Below are 19,539 nucleotides of genomic sequence, written 5' to 3'. Positions count from 1 at the left end.
TTAGCACATTTATTGCATCTCTATTTCATCCTATGATTCCCTAGAAAACTTGTGGAAACAACCAACACAGTTGTTCTCAAATCAGCACATGTGGTGCAGCTCAATGAGGTATATGCACACAGACTTTTAATTTCAGCCAGCAGGCCTCAGCGCCTGATATATGATATAAAGTGGGGGTTATCTCAGACCGGACAAGAATCACTGCATTAAATTCCTTTTTCCTCTGCCATGTATGTAAAATATGACAGTTTGTTTTATTTCATGTCGTTTTATGCTTGAACAACTAAATAAATGCTTAAATCTATTGTGATTACATTACAACATCAATGCTGTAAAAGAAACCTTATGAAATTGAAAATTGTCACATTAAGCTTTCACCGAACGTTTATCATAGGCTGAAAAACAGTAGCTGTGCATACAGCCCATTTCTTCCATTATATGGCATTTTACTGTTTATCATTTCCTGGAAACGCTTATGGAAACACTTTTGAGTTTCAGTTTCGTTTTCACTTTTTATTTTAGTCCCGTGTCAGCTGAATGTCATTGTCAAGCCTTTATTCAGAGTGGTGCTGCTGGTCCTCTTTAGGGGTTTCCCCCCACAGTGAGGGCCTGAATTAGCACAGCCATTACAATTAGCTGATGTTATACTGCCATCTGCAGTGCATTCGGCAAACTGCTAATTTTCAGGTTAGGATTTAGGAGTGTTTCAGTCTTGAAGTGTCCTTTACTGTGCCTCCATGAACAGGGCTGGGAAACACTGATTTAGCTTAATTGCCTTGTGATATTTGCCTTGTATTGTGTATATAGCCTACTGTAGTAGTCAACATTTAAAGTGGATGGAATTTTTTCTAAAGTGTCCTAAAACAAGAATGCGTGTTGTTCAATATTTTTTGGGCATGTTTAAGGGCAAAAAGGTTTTGATCCACTTTAAATGCTGACTATACTGTGTGTGTGGGTACATATATCAACCCAGGCTCTCTGGAAAAATGTGCCCAGATGTGTTGCAACACACACACACACACACCAATGAAAGTCTAGTGGAAAATCCCAGAAAAAGGCAATGTTCTGTTCTCGTTTTTTCTCCTTTTTAATGCCAGCTGAATGAAAAGCCATCATTCAGAGTGGTGTTTTTATAATGAACACTTCAGTCTATCAGCGATTGAAACTTCTCTGTGAGTCCAAAATAACATCAGACCACTCTGAAGGAGAATGCCTCTTCGTTGAGATTCCAATGGCATTTTCTTGGGTATTCCACAAGCCTTTCCAGGGAAATGTGGAAATTCATTCATACATTCATTTTCTTTTCGGCTTAGTCCCTTTGTTAATCAGGGGTCACCACAGTGGAATGAACCACCAACTTATCCAGCCTATGTTATTACTCAGAGGTAATGGGAAACATGTATGTATACCCATGTATCCACACATGCTTTTTCACACACATACACTACGGCCAATTTAGTTAATTCAATTCACCTATAGTGAACATGTTTGGACTGTGGGGGAAACCGGTGCACCCGGAGGAAACCCATGCCAACACTGGGGAGAACATGCAAACTCCACTCAGAAATGCCAACTGAACCAGCCGGGACTCGAACCAGTGACCTTCTTGCTGTGAGGTGATCGTGCTACTCACTGCACCACTGTGACACCCCAAAATGTGGAAATATGATTATTTATTTTTTGTACACTTGTATAATTTTCCATTATTACCCTAAAAATGAAAGTGAACTGTGACGACATGTTTGTAGATTTACATTGTAACATCTGATAGGCATGTGTGAAAATGTCGATATGACTGCTTGAAATGTTATATTATAGGGAATAAAGACAAATGAACATATTTTTTCAACAAAATAAAAATAATTAACTTATTTTAAATAAAAAGTTACAAAAGAATAAAATACTAGATAATATGACATTTATTTGTTTATTTTGTGATTTAAACCTGTAATTTTTATGTCTTCATCATAAGTTGATCCTGTCTATAAAATATTGACCAAGCAAATTGACTAAAACTAAATGGAAGGGTCATCTCACTCTATACTTACACACATTTCGGCATCTAATAAAGCGATGAAGATGTCTAGCGATGAAGGTGTCTAATGAAGGTATCTAAAAAAGGTGAAGGCTAACAGTGTTATGTTAAATAATATTATCTTTTGCTGTCCTCCTTTATGCAGTTAGGTCTGCGACTCTGCGTGTTTTATTGTGCATGTAGTCTTCAATCACACGGCCAAGTCTTTTTTAGATTTGTGTTTATAAAAGATAGTGGTTGCTTTTTTTTTGAGAGATTAATGCTATAGGACTCGTTATTTTTGTGACCATAAAAAGACTGAATGCTCAAGCTTACTTGTTTTTTTTTCTCTCTCTCTTCAGTCACAATTTGGCCTGATTCGATGCAGGTGTCAGAAACACATCTTCTTGCAGGATCCCTTCGTAAGTTTGATTCGTATAGCTGATTCTGACTGGTCAAGCACAGAATTCCAATGTATGTTATTCTCAGAAAAAAAGCCAGATTAAGCTAATAGCAGGCTTATCAGGTACTTCAAATCATCTTGACTGTCACACCTCTGTTTTCCACTAAATGGCGCCATCTTGCAACCGAATAATATCATAACATGCAGTAAGAACAAAATTTGTTTCTGCAAGCTTTGTGTTTAATTATTAGAGCTCAGAACAATGATTTGTGTCTAATTGTTTAGTTTTGTGGCAAGTGTCGGTCTAATAAGATATACATCTAGCTGGTTGTTTTCTCAAGTCCTGCAGTTAACGCCAGGTTTTATTTTGCCAAAAACAGCCAGTTGGATGAACATCGTCATTTAATTAATGAATTATTTTCCTTTGTTTTTGTCCAGACCTAAGGTCTATGTTTGCTTTATAGGTACAGAATGTAATGGAGACCAAATTACTGATAACACATGATAACTATAATATCAAGAAAAGGGCTAGGTCACAGACTTCAATCCAATTGAAAATCTGTAATAAAACTTGGAAGAAGAAAAACAGATGTTCTCCACCTGGTTTGGCAGAGGTAAAGCACTGAAGTATTCACTAAAGAATGTACAAAAATGTAAAAATATGGGTATAATCTATTAAAATAAAATTAAGATTTTTTTCTGTATTTATTTTTAGAGGAGTATTCTGCATTTTGAATGTTGTATTGTATTTTGGTTTCGATGGCATGATATATTTTTGCCATCTGACACTAAATGCCAAAAATAGAACTTCTGTCATAATTTACTTACTTGTTCCAAATCAGTTTTAGTATTTTTTTTTTATTCTGTTGAACACAAAACTAATATAGACTGAATAATTTTGGAATCCAGTAAGTATTGATTTCCATATTTTTCTACTATGAATGTTAATGGTTAAAGTATTCCAACATTTTTCAAAATATCATCTTTTGTGTTCAACAGAACAAAAAATCTGACTGGTTTGAAACAAGTCAAGGTGAGTAAACGATCTCAGAAATTTTTATTTTTAGGGGAACTATGCCTTAAATTTATTCAGGTTATTAAAACAAGAAGTTTTTTATTATAAAGTTCTTTTTTATTGTTTCAAAATTGGTCAACTGAGGCACTTTTGACACTGAAAACTGACACATGAGTGACACGGTGGCTCAGTGGGCCAGCTGGCATTTTTGTGTGGAGTTTGCATGTTCACCCTGTGTTTGTGTGGGTTTCCTCCGGGTGCTCCAGTTTCCCCGACAGTCCAAAGACATACGCTATAGGTGAAATGGGTGAACAATTGGGCCGTAGTTTATTAGTGCGTGTGTGAATGAGTGTGTATGGGTGTTTTTCAGTACTAGGATGCATCAAAACATATGCTGGAATACTCTGCGGTTCATTCTGCTGTGGCGACCCCCGATAAGTAAGGGAATAAGCTCAAGAAAAATTAATTAATTAATATACTTACATGTTTGTCCACTTACTATACATCATTTTGGTTGTTCGATAACATTAAACTGTGTTTTGGGGCCTGAAAATGGGTCTTAAAATGCAAATAAAAAGACAGAATATTTCTGTTTGGGTGGATTTAGGACATTCTGAATTTCACACAGGCCATGATAGTAATGTCAAAGGTTTAATTCTAAGGGAATGCTTGTATAATATAATTACAATAATGTTCTTTAGGGCGTGCACGGTGGCGCAGTGGGTAGCACGTTCGCATCACAGGAAGAAGGTCACTGGTTTGAGCCACGGCTGGGTCAGTTGGCGTTTCTGTGTGGAATTTGCATGTTCGCCCTGTGTTCGCATGGGTTTCCTCCGGGTGCTCCAGTTTACCCCACAAGTCCAAAAAAAAAACGTGCAGGATAGGTGAATTGGGTGAGCTAAATTGTCCGTAGTGTATGTGTGTGAATGGATGTTTCCCAGTGTTGGGTTGTAAAAACATATGCTGGATGAGTTGGCGGTTCATTCCGCTGTGACGACCCTTGATTATTAAAGGGACGAAGCCGAAAAGAAAATGAATGAATGAATGATATTTTTTAAATTCATGGTGGATGAAAGCATCTGGCAAGTGAACACATGAAAATTACCAAGTGACCATGTGTTAACAAGTGGACCATTCACCTGATTTTACCCAACATAACAGTTATATCTTCTCTTTAAAACAATGGAACTGGCAGGGAATTCTTGGAGGGCTGCATTTGACTATTTGATGGTGTAAAAAATCAGGTGACAACTAACAATTTAAGGTTTTAAAATCAGTCCCTTAACATTACTCATTAAGTTTTAGTATAACAATATTTTTGAATGTTTTTGACTTTTTAAAACATCCAGTTTTTAACTACACTGGAAAAAAAATATCTGTTAATGAACAGTTTCCTTATTTTTTGCTCCACAAGTGTGGTTTTGCATTGCATTATATGTGGATCTCTGCTCTGTTGTCTTTTCATGTTGAAAATTAAAACTCTACAGTTTAACAAAGTTACTTTTATTGACATTTTCGTAGTTTGAAATCATATAAGAAATAATCTATAGAGAAATAAGTCTGTAAAAGAACAGAAAATGTACTGCCAATTTAAAACCCAGACAATATATGTTTGTTTGTTTGTTTGTTTGTTTGCACTTTATTGTCCCCAATGAGGAAATTTGTCTTGGACTCTAGGCCCACATTCGCATACACTGAACAAAAACACACAACATATCAATATATCACTTTAAACTATTAAAAATGTTCATAAAAGTCACTTTTTCCAACTTTACAAAGTTTAAAAGTTGTTGGAAGAAAGATTCCATAATGCAATTAAAAACATCAACAAACGGGCAAAAAATGTATCACAAAATACAGAAAACTGTTAATTTACTGAGATATTTTTTGCAGTGTATGTTTTAATGTTTTGATAATGAAAACGTTAATCAAAATGTTTTCATAATGTTTAACTCTGGTTATATTAATGTTCTCAGAACGTTATTAGAAGATTCCATTCACATTATATGAAGAAGTTTGTTCTATCAACAATATGAGAACATCCATACCCAACAACCTAAAATGTCCAAAAGCCCTTCCAGAATGTTGTTCTAAGAATGCTGTTCTATCAATGTTGCAAGAATGTTCCAGAAACATTATTTTAATAACGTCACATGTTAACATTTACACAGCTTTTAAGGAATTTCTGCTAAATGTTCTGGGAACGTTACCTGTTAGCGGGGCTATAACCCTTAAGGCCATACTTGATGTTAAAACATGTCATACAACATTCACGTATCTATAATGAACACTGAAAAATGCCTTTGTTTCCTGTAATGTTCCTAAAACTTTCCTTTGTTTGAAAGATAAAGGCTTTTGTCACTGTCCCTCACAACAGTAAACCCTTTGAACCCTGAAAATGCCACAGGTAATCCTGTCGACCCACTCTGGCTGTTTGTCCACTGCATTCCTCTCCACCGGTCTCCATCATGATGTGCTCAGCCAGGAATCTTTTGTTCCAGTAATTTGTAAACACATCCAGAGAATTCACCCAGTGTGTCCATCCACTGTCCCAGGCTATAGGGAATCATTTCGGTTGTTTCCTAAAAGCTGAAATTTTTGAAAATTCAAACAATAGAGCATTTAAGATGAAACCGGGATCCTTGGTGATTCATAAAATGTATTTGAACAGGCCCTGAGAGTAAACAATACACAGGTAACTAAATGAATGCCTGTGGCTCCTGGATTATATATTGAGGTCTTATAAAGTGAAATGTGCAAGAAAATGAACAGTATTCATTATCCATGAAAAATTATTAATTATCCATGACTGTCTTGAATACGTGGCGCAGTGGGTAGCATATTCGCCTCACTGCAAGAAGGTCTCTGGTTCGAGCCTCAGTTGGGTCAGTTGCCGTTTCTGTGTGGAGTTTGCATGTTCTTCCCGTGTTCGTGTGGGTTTTCTTCGGGTGCTCCGTTTTCCCCCACAGTCCAAAGATGTGGTATTGGTGAATTGGGTAAGCTAAATTGTCCATAGTATATGTGTGTGTGTGGGTTGTATCCGCTACATAAAACATGTGCTGGATAGTTGGCAGTTCATTCCGCTGTGGCAACCCCGAATTAATAAAGGGACTTAGCCGAAAAGAAAAATGGGGTCACCACAGTGGAATGAACTGCTAATTTATCCAGCATATATTTTACGCAGTGGTTGCCCTTCCAGATGCTCATCACTGGGAAACACCCATACACACTTATTCACACACATACACTACGGACAACTTTAGCTTACCTAATTCACCTGTACCACACGTCTTTGGACTTGTGGGGGAACCCGGAGGAAAACCACGCAGACAAGAGGAGAACATGCAAACTCCACACAGAAACGCCAACTGACCCAGCCGAGGCTCGAAACAGCGACCTTCTTGCTGTGGGGTGATCGTACCCACTGTGCCACCGAATCGCCTTATTATTATTATTATTTGCCTGTATATGATCTTTGGACTCTCTAAGCATCTCCATTTTATGAGTTGATCATAAAATGCTTGGTTTATGAGTTTTTGCTAAAATTATTTTGCAAAATCCGCTGCCTCTGCTCAAGCCAAAGTAGAATTCTCTATAAGTTACTTAACGGTGATAGGCCACTGTGATAGAAATGGGTATAATTATCTGGGATTCTTAACTGCGATGACAGAAAAGGACTGATATGATCTTTATGAAGACTATTTGACTATTTGTGAGTGAAAGGAATTATCAAAACACGCACAAGAACAATCAGTTTATAAATGAAATATCTGTAAGTCACATAAAAATTAGCTAATAATATGTGAAAAAATATAATCATTTTAAAGGTTAGGTGGTTAATAAACAGAAAAGCTTGTGCTTCATCCCGCTTCATTTTCGACCATGCTGAAATGTATTTTTTGTTAAAGAATTTTCATGTATGATATTTCTGTTCGAAAAAAAAAAAATGTAATCAAATCAAATCAAATAAAAATCAAAGCAAATCCCTTTCTTGAAAAAAACTGGCTTTAAACGAATGGTATTTTCAGTAAATCACAACTTATTTTAAACCACAAAATTGTTTCGCTGCAATAACTATAGTTTAACTATGGCATTTTTAGTAAAATGGTGGTTATACAATTGAAAATCAATACGCTGAAATACGTATTTCAAAATAGAAAAAAACGAAAAATAACTGCCCCACCAATACATTTGTGGATTGCATTTTTTAAAACTCCTAATGTCGCTAATAATCACATTCAATGCATTTTTTTCGACATATCCCATAATTTTTAAAATATCAGCCTCTTCCAAATGGTTGATATGTCAGTTTATGGTAAAAGTACTGCAATTAATACATATACTATGAAAATATAAAGTGTAGGACCAATTTATTTAAAAACATAATCAAAATAAAACATTTTTGAATATTAAATCATCTTTATTTTTTTAAGTGTGCCATAAAATATTTCAGATTCTCATTTTAACATGTTTTCTTTTTTGTTTGTTTTAACAATAAAACCAAAATCAAGTGTAGTAGTGCAACAGGATTATGTTTTTTTGCAAACTAACAATGCCGTGTAGTGTAAACCATTATTTAAAACATTAAATGAGTTTAAGTCATTATTTAAAACAGTCAAAATGTACTCAACCATTTGGTAGAGCAGGCAGTTAAAGTGTTATTGTAATAAAATACAAATATGAAACTAGGGTGAAACTTATCTAAATGTATATATACTTACATAAAAACTAAAAACGTATATTCACCATGAAACAAATATTCCCCAATCAGCAAGTAAAACGTACCAAATAACGCCAAATATCCTGTATGATTGATAGGAAATTTGACAAATAAGAGAGAATCCAGCGAGGTGCGGGCCAATCAGAACAGTCGTTAGGGGACGGGGCGGTGCTAGTTTGTAGCCGAGTTAAGATTGGAAGTCACGAGGTCTTATTCGCTCATTGTGGTTTAGCATACGAGCAGAAACGTGCGATAGGTGAGTAAAACTTCCCCACATCTACATTAATCTTTAGTTGATGAACTCGTTTTGAATACGTAGTTATTTGTTTATATCGTGTTTGATAAGTATATTCGGACTTTGGCTTGACGACGTACTGCGTGTTAGCTTCTAGCAGCGCTGCCATATGTTAGCTGACTAGCTCAAACACGTCAGTCTTGTTATTACACAACAGTGTTATTATGTCGCTATTTGTATAGTTTTGCTCATGAACGCTGTTTTATTTCAGGTTCCCTGTATTAAGGGCGTCGTGAGTTTTCTCTCCGGGGTTTATCACTCTGCTCCGCAAGGTGTAACCCAGTCAGACGTCGTGTCGAGCCCTAACTAGCTTCTCAAACTAAACGGACTATCTCAAACTAGTAGTTCACCTCTTCTCAGGGCGACCAGCGGTGTGTTTATGTCTTTGTTTTGCAAAAACGGTGATTACCTGGACGACAGGAGCTACGGATGGGAAAGGTATGTTGATTTTTGTTATTTTTCTACTCTATATTTCTCTCATGTGTGCTCGTATAGTCTCGCGATAGCTGGTTTGATTAATCAGATCTCTGCTCGAGCATCAATCTTGATGTGTTGCATGCTGCACTGAATAAAATGGCGTCCTCCTATGGTGTGACGCACTCTGCAGCATGGGCTTGCTCAACTGAGGCCTGATTTGGGTTTCAGACGATCTAATGCTGCTAAAGGGCTTTGCAAACCTGACTGTGCCATTGTTTACAGTCCAATCAACTTCAGCATTAAGTTATTTGTGAGTTGTTAAACATGACACACAGACCTCAATATCACCATGTCAGGTGGTTCTTGTAGATAACTAGGCAGTCTTGCATAGCATGGACACACCTTAATTTTTATGTCTGCTGTTGGTGATATCAGGGTCGAAATGGTATGATGTTTTCTGTTATTAACACTGTTTCTGTTTGTTTCTCCATTCGCAGTGCTATAGTGCAGTTGCCGGAACCTGTTTGGGGGGAACTTAGTCAACGAGCTCGAAGCCTGGAGCCTCAGTGGCCGTACCCTTTTCATGTCAGAGACAAAGTATTCTTGCAGTCGTTTATGTCATCCCCTCTTCTCCAAACAGAAGATACTAAAAATTGCCAGTTCAAGATTTTCTCGTCTTGCTGATAAACCATACGGGAAGCCAAAATGTCCATCAATGTCAACCGCAGCGTGTCAGACCAGTTCTACCGCTATAAAATGCCCCGTCTCATCGCTAAGGTGGGTTTTTTGTATGTTACTGTGCATAATAGATCCATCTTAGTTTTTAATGTGAGCTTTTCTGCAAATCACAGGTTGTCAACAGGGTCTTAAAGTCTAAAAATGCCTTAAATAAAAAAAATGTAGGTCATAGTCTTAAATTCACTGAAATATTATCTTGTAGGTCTTAAATCCTTTTAAACAAGTCTTAATTTTAATCTGTCCATATCTCCAATTACAAAACAATCTATCTAAAAAAATCTTTCAACCAAACTCTATTTACCACTATTTTTTTTGTAGAAATGTTTTTTTTTGTATGTTAAAAAAAAAAAAAAAAAAAAAAAAAAAAATATATATATATATATATATATATATATATATATATATATATATATATATATATATATATAGATATATATAGATAGATAGATAGATAGATAGATAGATAGATAGATAGATAGATAGATAGATACAACTAGGTTTTGCTTGTTTGGACACATTATTCAAAATATGCGGCAAAGAAATAACTAGTAGCATTTTTTGGAGGCAAGTAAACGCTTCTTCGCACAACCAAGCGGGCTATTAGGAAAAAAACTTTAGTGTTTAGCCTAGTATAAGTCTGAAATTTCATTCATAAATGTCTTAAAAGGGTTTTAAAGTTTTACACTTGACTTTGTGAAACCTACAGAAACCCTGAAATTAATAACTAAATCTAGTAAATTTTAATAAACAGAAGTGGTTTAATTGAATTGTTTGCTCAGGTTAACAGTTCAGGCAATTTTCACAAAATAGAAGTTCATAACTGTAAGAATCAATGCACGTCCACCATAATCTTATTCTTTACATGTTGCTACACTGTTATGTCCCATAAAAGATTTTTTTATTAAATGGCAAGTGCCATGATTAGGCATGGGCCGGTATAAAATTCTGACGGTATGATAACCTTGGGTAAAAACATTAGTTTCACGGTATTGTGAACATTGATCTAAAATATGTTCTTTTTAAATGTCTGGGTAAAAAAACAACATCTCCTCCCTTGAACACAATAAATTTTATTTTGAGAAACATTTAAAATATTTTGGAACAGTGAACATGTCAGTCTAAATAATTAAAATAAATGGTTGACTTCTGCTGTCTTTTTTAGTTTCTAAAACACAGATTTCTTTACAATTTAAAGCTTATATTTTCTGATGGGAGATACTGTTGTCCTAAAAAAAAAAAAAAAAGTATAGCAGAAAATTTTGGCCTTTTCCAAACCGCGACATACCTTAAACTTTTATCGTCCCATTCTTAGCCATGATGGCCTAAGTCACCTCATCACTGAAATGCAGTACATTTTAATACTACTTGTACAGAATAACTCATGATTGTTTTGCTTAAAGGTGAAGACCCCACTCAGTATTTGTACTGTTCTCTTAAAGTAAAACCCATTCTACTGGACTGTCCTACATTTATTGATTCCAGCTGACGTTTTTTTATTTAATTATTGAAATGTTCTTGCCATGTAAATAGCCTTGGTTGCTGACATGGCATTATATAAAAAATACATTACATTTCAATACTAGTACTAATTCTACACCTTTACCCTTCATGATATTTACAACGGTATGGTAATGTAAGGAAAGGCAGCAACATAAGACTAATTTTGTCCAGTTAAAATAACTAAAAACAGTGAAACTGTTTTTCACTTTGAGTTTTGGTCATTATTTACCTATATCTGTCAAAAAAATACACCATTTTGTGTTTCTCTCAGGTGGAAGGCAAAGGGAATGGAATTAAGACCGTCATAGTCAACATGGTTGATGTTGCCAAGGCTCTAAATAGGCCTCCAACATGTGAGTATTGAATTAAGATTATTTCGCTTTAATTTTTATAAATGCACATTTTTCATGTTGTATTAACAAACTGTAATCTGTGTTTAGATCCCACCAAATTCTTTGGTTGTGAGTTGGGAGCCCAAACTCAGTTCGATTCCAAGAACGACCGCTACATCGTCAATGGATCTCATGAGGCAAACAAACTGCAAGACATGCTGGATGGATTCATTCGCAAGTTTGTGCTGTGTCCCGAGTGTGACAATCCTGAAACTGATTTGGTAAATACACTCTGTTCATTTTCTATACATGTTTAGATGTTCATACAATGAAGAGACGGTCAGAGTGAGACTATTGATTTAAACTGTGCATTCGGGGCAAAAATGTTGAACTGTGTGCCCTGATGAACTGGCTGCCCTTTATGTTTGTGTTGGTGCTGCTGAGTGTGCATGTCTCTATGGGTCACACCTGTCGCTTCTATGAGTTCAGATTGTTTTACAGGTGTAAAGAGGAAAGTAGCTGTGTCATTAGCTGTATACAGGCCATCTCCAGTCTCTCTCTGTTACATTATTCACTCTCTCAGCAGGATGACTTTGTATTGCAGGGATAGTTTACTCAAATTAAAAAGAAATGTGTTTGTCATTCCGAACACAAAGCCCTTATGTACACACACTAAAATCATTGTTTTTGTTTTTAGGGATAGTTTGAAATAATGGAATGCTGTTAGCACATCCCAATGCCATCCACATTTGAATGAGTATGTGCTGTATACTAGAAGGACTGAAATTAAAGCATATGGTAGCAGTCCATACAGCAATCTAGTCCATAAAGTTATATTTAATATATTTTTCTAGAGCATTTTATATAGTAGATTGGCTAAAAGCAAGCAGCTTTGAAGGATCACACGGAAGCTCAAATGTCTGTTGCAAGAACTGCAGTTGAGCTTCTTTGCCCAGTATATAACGGGCTCTATAGCATGAACGCATTGCATTTTATTTTTCCCTGTTGGTTTTCCTCTGCATTGCAGTACTACTTGAGATTTTGCGTGATCTCAGCGTTCTTGGTTTCTACTTCATCATTTAGTCTTCTATCCACTCTTTAATGCCATAAATAAGACCAAACATACAGGCATATGCCAGTATAAAGGCCGAATCATAGCTGTTTTTCAGCAACAACAAAAATAATCATCTTTCAAGTACAGAAAGCGTGATTTTGAGGCATCTCCCCATAGTTTTATAATATTGTCACACAGTTTTTATATATATATATATATATATATATATATATATATATATATATATATATATATATATATATATATATATATATATATATATATATATATATATATATATATATATACATATTAAACTAACTTCATATTCTCATTATAGCACATTAATCCCAAGAAGCAGACCATTGGAAACTCCTGCAAGGCTTGTGGGTACAGAGGCATGTTAGACACCAGACACAAACTCTGCACCTTCATTCTCAAGAATCCACCTGGTAAGTACAGACTACGTGGAGATAGGCTTGATATTGAGTAAATGATTACACGGTGTCCTAACTACACACAAATGCTGCAACATGCAGTTTAAAGGCATGCAGTTTTTTCATGTTAAAAAGGAGGTTTTGTCCGACTGCAATGTGCAAATGTCCTGTTTTAGAAAGGCTTTCCATTTCTACGATTTTGCAGCAGGACAATGCCATAGATTGCAGTATGTGATCATCTCAGGTACAGATTGTGCTTTATTCAGTATTAAATGCTGCCAGTGTGAGTTTTGAACACCGTTTTATGTCATTTATTGCCATACTAAAAGCAGGAGCCAGTGATGGTTCACCTCTGAACTTGAAAGTAGTTCAACGTGCAGACAGTTTGGAAAAAATGAAAGTCAACTTTGACTCAATGTAAACCAACAATAACATCCATCAGCCAAGTTGCTTGTCGCATCGTGTGTAGTTAGGACAGGGTGTTATAGTCATCTTCACTTTGTATTTAATTCTCATTTTCTTGCTTTAAAGTTTAAACCTTTAGTTATCTCATGAACATACAGGAAGTGCTTTCAGTTTCTGAATATTTGGGAAACCCTGATGTTTCTCAATATGTCAAACTTAGGATGTGTAATGTGGTGTTCATGAACTACACTCCATTGCTCTTTTGTTAACTTCCTCTCCCTCCTGTCCTCCTGGGGCAGAGAATGAGAGTGGATCCGTAAAAAAAGAGAAGGAAAAGAAGAACCGAAAGAAGGACAAAGAAAATGGCTCAAATGGTGGAGAGGCTGGGAACCATAATGACATTGATGCTCCTGATGCTGTTGTGAGTTCTTTGGTTTCATTTCTTGTAAATTCTAAAATAAAATCTTCCAGCCTAATCAGTGTAGAGACTGATGTTACATGTGATTATCATGACAGGATAGGGATGATGACGATGAAGACTGGGCTGAGGAAACCACCGAAGAGGCTCAGCGCCGCAGGATGGAGGAGATCAGCGAACACGCCAAGGGTCTCACACTTACTGAAGACCTGGAGAAATCCCTGGAGGAAAGGGTCAACATATTTTACAACTTTGTCAAGGTAATCGTCTTTAGGTCATGCTGGATTTTTTGGGACAATTGTCTATGTATAGGCTTTTTTCTGTCTCTGCTATAATTGTTTTGTTTCTGCTCTTCAGGAAAAGAAGGACAGTGGCACGATTGACTCTGCGGATAAAGACATTTTGGCTGAGGCTGAAAGGCTTGATGTAAAGGCCATGGGTCCTTTGATTTTGAGTGAGCTGCTCTTTGATGAGAACATCCGCGACCAGATTAAGAAGTACAAGCGTCATTTCCTCAGGGTACGGCCTTAAAAATTTTTTAATTTTTTTTATATTGTAGACCAGCGGTTTCAAGCCTTCTGCCTGTTCAAAATCTCTTCATGCTTCACAATATTTGAAGGGCTAAAACTGTAAATTTATTTTATTTATTTAAATCTGAATAATTCAAGTTTCTCACTGTTTTTATTCGATGAAATTATAAGACTATAGTTTTCTGTTAATTTATAACATTGCCATGGAATGGAAGGTGTTAGCCCTCTTAGAGAATTGTCCTTTTTAATGAAAGTTTGGTCCCACATTATATAAGCCTTAAATACTATGTACTTGCATCAGTAAATTAATACAATGTAATTACTGTATAATGTATTACAGAACACTTATAGTGCTCTTGAGCTGGGGTAGGGCTAGGAACAGGTATGGTGTTATGGGTAGGTTTAAGGGTGGGTTATGCTGCTTTCACACAAGACGCTGAAGAAACATCAAGCGTGATTGATTTGCATGTTAAGTCAATGCAAAGATGTGAATAGACATCCTGTGGCACGAGTATAGCGGTCCGAGTTGAGCATTTTGCGTGATTGACGCGCTTAACGCGCATATTAAATTTTTCACGCGAATCGCTCTAGTTCGAAAATCTGAATTTTAGCGGACATTCGTGCCACGTTAACCAATCAGGAGGGGGTGCTCTTGTGGGGGTGTGATTATGATGTAGCACCAGTTGTTGGTGTCCCGGGGGTAAATCCTCCTGCCGACACCAACAGTTCATCAAACTGGGCTTGGCTCAGTCAGAAGCACCACTGAAAGCTTACATCATCCAGGTTAAGTTTCTGGAGGAGTTGATAAACTCACAGAGCTGGGTGCATCTGTGAATGGATCTAGTGAACTCAGACATGGCTCGAAACAAATCGATGCTGTTTTTCAGCCTTCATAAAGCACATAAACACAGTTATTCTCTCAATAAAATTCATGTTAGCCATTTAGCAACAAAGCTAGAGTCACCAGGCAGACAGAAGCCCTGCCTGTCTATTTATACGCGCTTGCTGTGTATAAAGGGATGGTTACACAAATTAATTGGATGTAATTACATATAATTTGTTACAATGTACTTATTGTAAAAAAAACTTGTAAGTCAAGGCCACATAACAAAGTGGGACCAAAAGTTTATTCACCCAAAACTAAGACATTAAAACATTTGTGAAGAGATGGATGGGGGGGGGGTCTATATGAACTTAACTGAAACATCAGCTATAAAGGCAACACCCTCCATTGAAAAGTGGGTGGGGAACAGCATCTCATTTACATTACGTCACACAGATTTTTCGCCACCCAAAAGAGTCTTTAGAACATTGAAATAATGATCTTTACAGTCACTCTGTGGACACCTAAGGGGTTATAATGCATCTAGTATTTAAAAAAAAAAAAGCCATGATCACTTCAAAATTTCCCCTTGTTGTTCTTACAAACAATACTGTCTTACTAGCTTGTTGACGCACTACAGTAAACTTATAGACTTCCCCTTTCTGCTTCCAGTTCTGCCACAACAATAAGAAAGCTCAGAAGTATCTGCTTGGAGGCTTTGAGTGTCTGGTGAAGCTACACCAGACCCAGCTCTTACCCAGAGTCCCCATCATACTCAAAGACCTGTATGATGGAGACCTGGTGGAGGAAGATGTCATACTCGCATGGGCTGAAAAGGTAAAATCCTGACACACAATCTAGACCTGACCTTCTTCTAGTAGCCGTCATCAACAGTCATACAGGCTGGAGTTGATGGTGGCACTGAATAAATGAGTTCTCACATGCATGAAAACAAATCTGATCTGTGACTGATCCCTGTGGAAAACGTGTAGCTGTAGATATAGGCATGATGAGGTATGTTGCTAGGCAACCCTTGAAGGCTCTTTTGTCATTTTAGGCTGAGCATCTTGAGGGGGTTGTAATGTGATGTCTGTGACCTGCAGGCTGCTGGAGAGCTCCGGCTCTGATAACAGCAGGCATGCTTGACTGAACTAGCCCTCTAACACTTGTTGAGCTTGACCACATTCAGAGGCTGTCAAACGCATATGCTCAGGTTGCTGTTGTAGTGTTAGATACTCATGTAGCTGAATGTGTTTAAATGGCCTCTATAGACCTGATGCTCTCTGCCTATTGACTCTTATGACATTTCTGGGTTTCTCTGTAGCGGAAGGCATAGTTGGGTAAACTTGGAGCGCAGTGAATGGGAGAGTACAACAAATAAATTTTTACAATCCTATTTGCTGAAATAATAAAAGAATAATGCCACAGTGGTATTATCAAGACTTTCAGAAAAAAGCGGAAAAAATATTGAAACTGATGACGGCAGACAGAGGAGACTATAACCTCAAACTTACTCTCAGCCCCATAGACACTGCATTAGAAACCCATTGCATAAGTGCTCATTCATTTTTTTGTAGTTTGACACACATATGATAGAATACATATAAATGTACAAACTGTTTTTAAAAATCAAAATATTGAAAACTTTTAAGGATTTAATTAACGTTAAATCATTAATAACAAGTCTTGTAAAAAGGGTCCATTGACCTTCTTTTTTTGTTTTTAAACGCTGGTAAAACTGTAAAGGCAGATGTTCTCCAGTTCTGATTTAACACAGTCACAGCATTCAGCACAAATGAAAGCTCCTGATCTTAGCGTTTTTCATTGTCTTTTTAAAATGTTCATAAACTTTAAAAGCGATACTTAAAGTGAATAATAAAAATTCTGGGGCTTCATAAATATAAGAATAATAAATAAATACATAAAAAAATCTCTGAATATCACTAAAGCAGGACTAGGAAGTTCAATTCCTGCAAAGGTTTGCTGATAATAGAAAGCTACTATTTATTTTTTTAATTTATTTTTTTTCCCAATCAAGGAATTTATTACTTTTCTGATTCAATTTGATCAAACCCCTGTAGTACCAAGCTTTCCTACTCCTGCACTTATGGGGATATGAAACAAAAAAAATTAAGACGCATATAAATGCCTAATTTCATCTAAAGAGTTACACGTTTAAGTTTTTCGGTAACACTAGTTTAGGTCACAATTCATGCTAATAACTACTGATTTATGACCTCCCTATTATTAAGAAATGAACTGTTTATTAACACTTATACAATATGATCTTATTCTGCATCCCTAATCCTACTCGATACCTAAACCAAACTTGTACTTTACTAACTAATACAAAACAGCTAATTAGTAGTTTATTTAGCTAGTAGTGTTAATGGTTTCTTAATATCATGAAACGTGACCTAAAGTGTTACCAGCTTTTCTTTCACGAAGTTGGTGTTTGACAACAGATTTTTGAAATGTAGCCGTCTTTGAGCTCACTTGAGGGGAAAAAAAAGAGCTCAATAATACACCATCCGTAAACTCTCTCTCTATCTTGCTCCATCTCAATTGAGAAGTGGACCAAAGAGACTGATCTTACTGCTCTTGTGTTTGGCAATGTGAGCTCACATCTTGATGCCAGCTGTAAACGGAGCCTAAGCCTGTTTGTGTTTTAGGTGTCCAAGAAGTATGTCTCCAAAGAGCTGGCTAAAGAGATTCACGCCAAGGCCGAGCCCTTCATCAAATGGCTGAAAGAGGCAGAGGAGGAGAGTGAGGGCAGTGAGGAAGAGGAAGATCAGGACGAGGACAACGTTGAGGTAAAAGCCACAGTATACATTCATTTATTGTGTCTCAAACTTTTCAGTCTGTGGATTTATGTATTAATTTGATTTATTTTAATGTATTATTTTGTTAATGATCAATAATTAAAGGTAAAAGAACCCAAAACTTGTTTTGACATGTTTCTGAGGTGGATTGTAGTCATCATGCTGATTGTATCAAGTTTAATGCTATTGATTGCTATTGGTTTTTGGTTTGCTTCTCATTGTAACAAGTCACACAGCATGGACATTTAATTGATTTCATTGGACCATTAATCACATGGCCATTAATCAGCTGTTAATGAACATGTCGGACAAAGATCACAGACTTTAGCCCAAGATTATAGGAATATGTTAGAATTTCCAAAAGTTGAAGCCGACCAAATTGTGGCCAAAATCAGAATAAGGTAAATGACCGGGTTACTGTGATGTCCATGTAAACACCGTTTGATTGCACAGAATTAACTCGTGTGCGTTTTCCTGTAGGTGGTTTACTCCTCGTCTGCCCGCGAGCTGAAAATGGAGACCACGAAACCTGCTAAAGCAGAGCACGAGGAGGAGGACATTGACATTGATGCCATTTAAAGATGAAACCAAAAAGCTTCCGTTGCCTCTCGACAATGCTGAGCTTGTGTTTTCCAGACGCATGCCTTTTCACCTCCGTGGGCCTTGTTTCAGCTGTAGGCCTGGGTTCCGCTCTGCTCAAAGCCTCTTCTTTTAGTCTTCTCACCACCAGCTCCGTTGATCAATCGTTGCTGTTGTTTGTATGCATGAGTTTCTTAGATTATAGATCATAAAGTGCACATGAGTTTCCCCCCTGTATTTTTGCAACTATTAAAGATTTGCCTGTGAATTCCATCTGGTGTCTGTCTGGTGGTTTCACACATTGTTGATGATGAAATAAAGTTGTCCCGTTTTTGGTGTTTGGCAGGAAAATGGTAAATGATTTATTATATACAAAGAAATCTAGAATGCAAGGTAAGTGTTTCCTTAACTTTTCAAATGATGTTGTTAAAGATAAAGTCCTACTATAATTGTCATTCAAATTGATTTGACAGTCTGATCTGTACTTATTACAATTAGAGTGATTTTATTTTTTTCTGTTTAAACATTGGAATTGGCAAAACCTTAGATTTAGCAATGTTTAATTAAAAACGTATATCTGTTTTAGTCTTTTAAATGTCATTGAATGATTGTGTATACGGATTGTTGACATTGCATTTTCACTGTCTTGCAATGAATGTAATTAGTATTGACATCATTTAAAATGCAGCAAATTGTTGAACATTTCTTCGTCCTCCATTGACCTTATAAAAACCGCTGTTTTTGAGAAGAATCTCTGGCCTGTGGTGTGACTCAAGCATCGTTCATTCATTTAAAACTTGTTAATTTTAAAGAAAACTATTCATAAATGCTTTAGGCTTTATTTTATAAATGGTATATTAGTAAATCGCATTCATTTACTTCATCTAATATTAAACAGGGTCTGCAGGGTCTTTAATTGTCTTCAATATCAAAAACCAAAATGTAGGTCTTCATCTACTGAAATATTGTAGTGTTTTATTTTTTTTAACAGGTTTTAATCTGGCCACTAACACCCATACATCCTGATCTCAATAAGC

At 36.4% G+C, this 19,539-nt stretch overlaps 1 protein-coding gene across 1 annotated transcript; it reads left to right on the top strand.

The window, feature by feature from the left end:
* Positions 1 to 8,326: 8,326 nt before the first annotated feature.
* eif5 (eukaryotic translation initiation factor 5) lies at positions 8,327 to 18,775 on the top strand. The gene is made up of 12 exons (XM_056481257.1): positions 8,327 to 8,408; positions 8,659 to 8,885; positions 9,362 to 9,641; positions 11,374 to 11,455; positions 11,543 to 11,715; positions 12,829 to 12,940; positions 13,630 to 13,751; positions 13,847 to 14,008; positions 14,106 to 14,267; positions 15,774 to 15,938; positions 17,774 to 17,914; positions 18,404 to 18,775. Exons 3-12 carry the CDS (start codon positions 9,570 to 9,572, stop codon positions 18,500 to 18,502), a joined length of 1,290 nt encoding a protein of 429 aa, XP_056337232.1. The 5' UTR covers positions 8,327 to 8,408; positions 8,659 to 8,885; positions 9,362 to 9,569; the 3' UTR covers positions 18,503 to 18,775.
* Positions 18,776 to 19,539: the final 764 nt, after the last annotated feature.

The sequence above is a fragment of the Danio aesculapii genome, chromosome 20 (assembly GCF_903798145.1).
Source record: "Danio aesculapii chromosome 20, fDanAes4.1, whole genome shotgun sequence".
Taxonomy (NCBI): Eukaryota; Metazoa; Chordata; class Actinopteri; order Cypriniformes; family Danionidae; genus Danio; species Danio aesculapii.
Note: the sequence above shows the minus strand (reverse complement) of the source record. Positions and strands in the feature narration are given on the sequence as shown.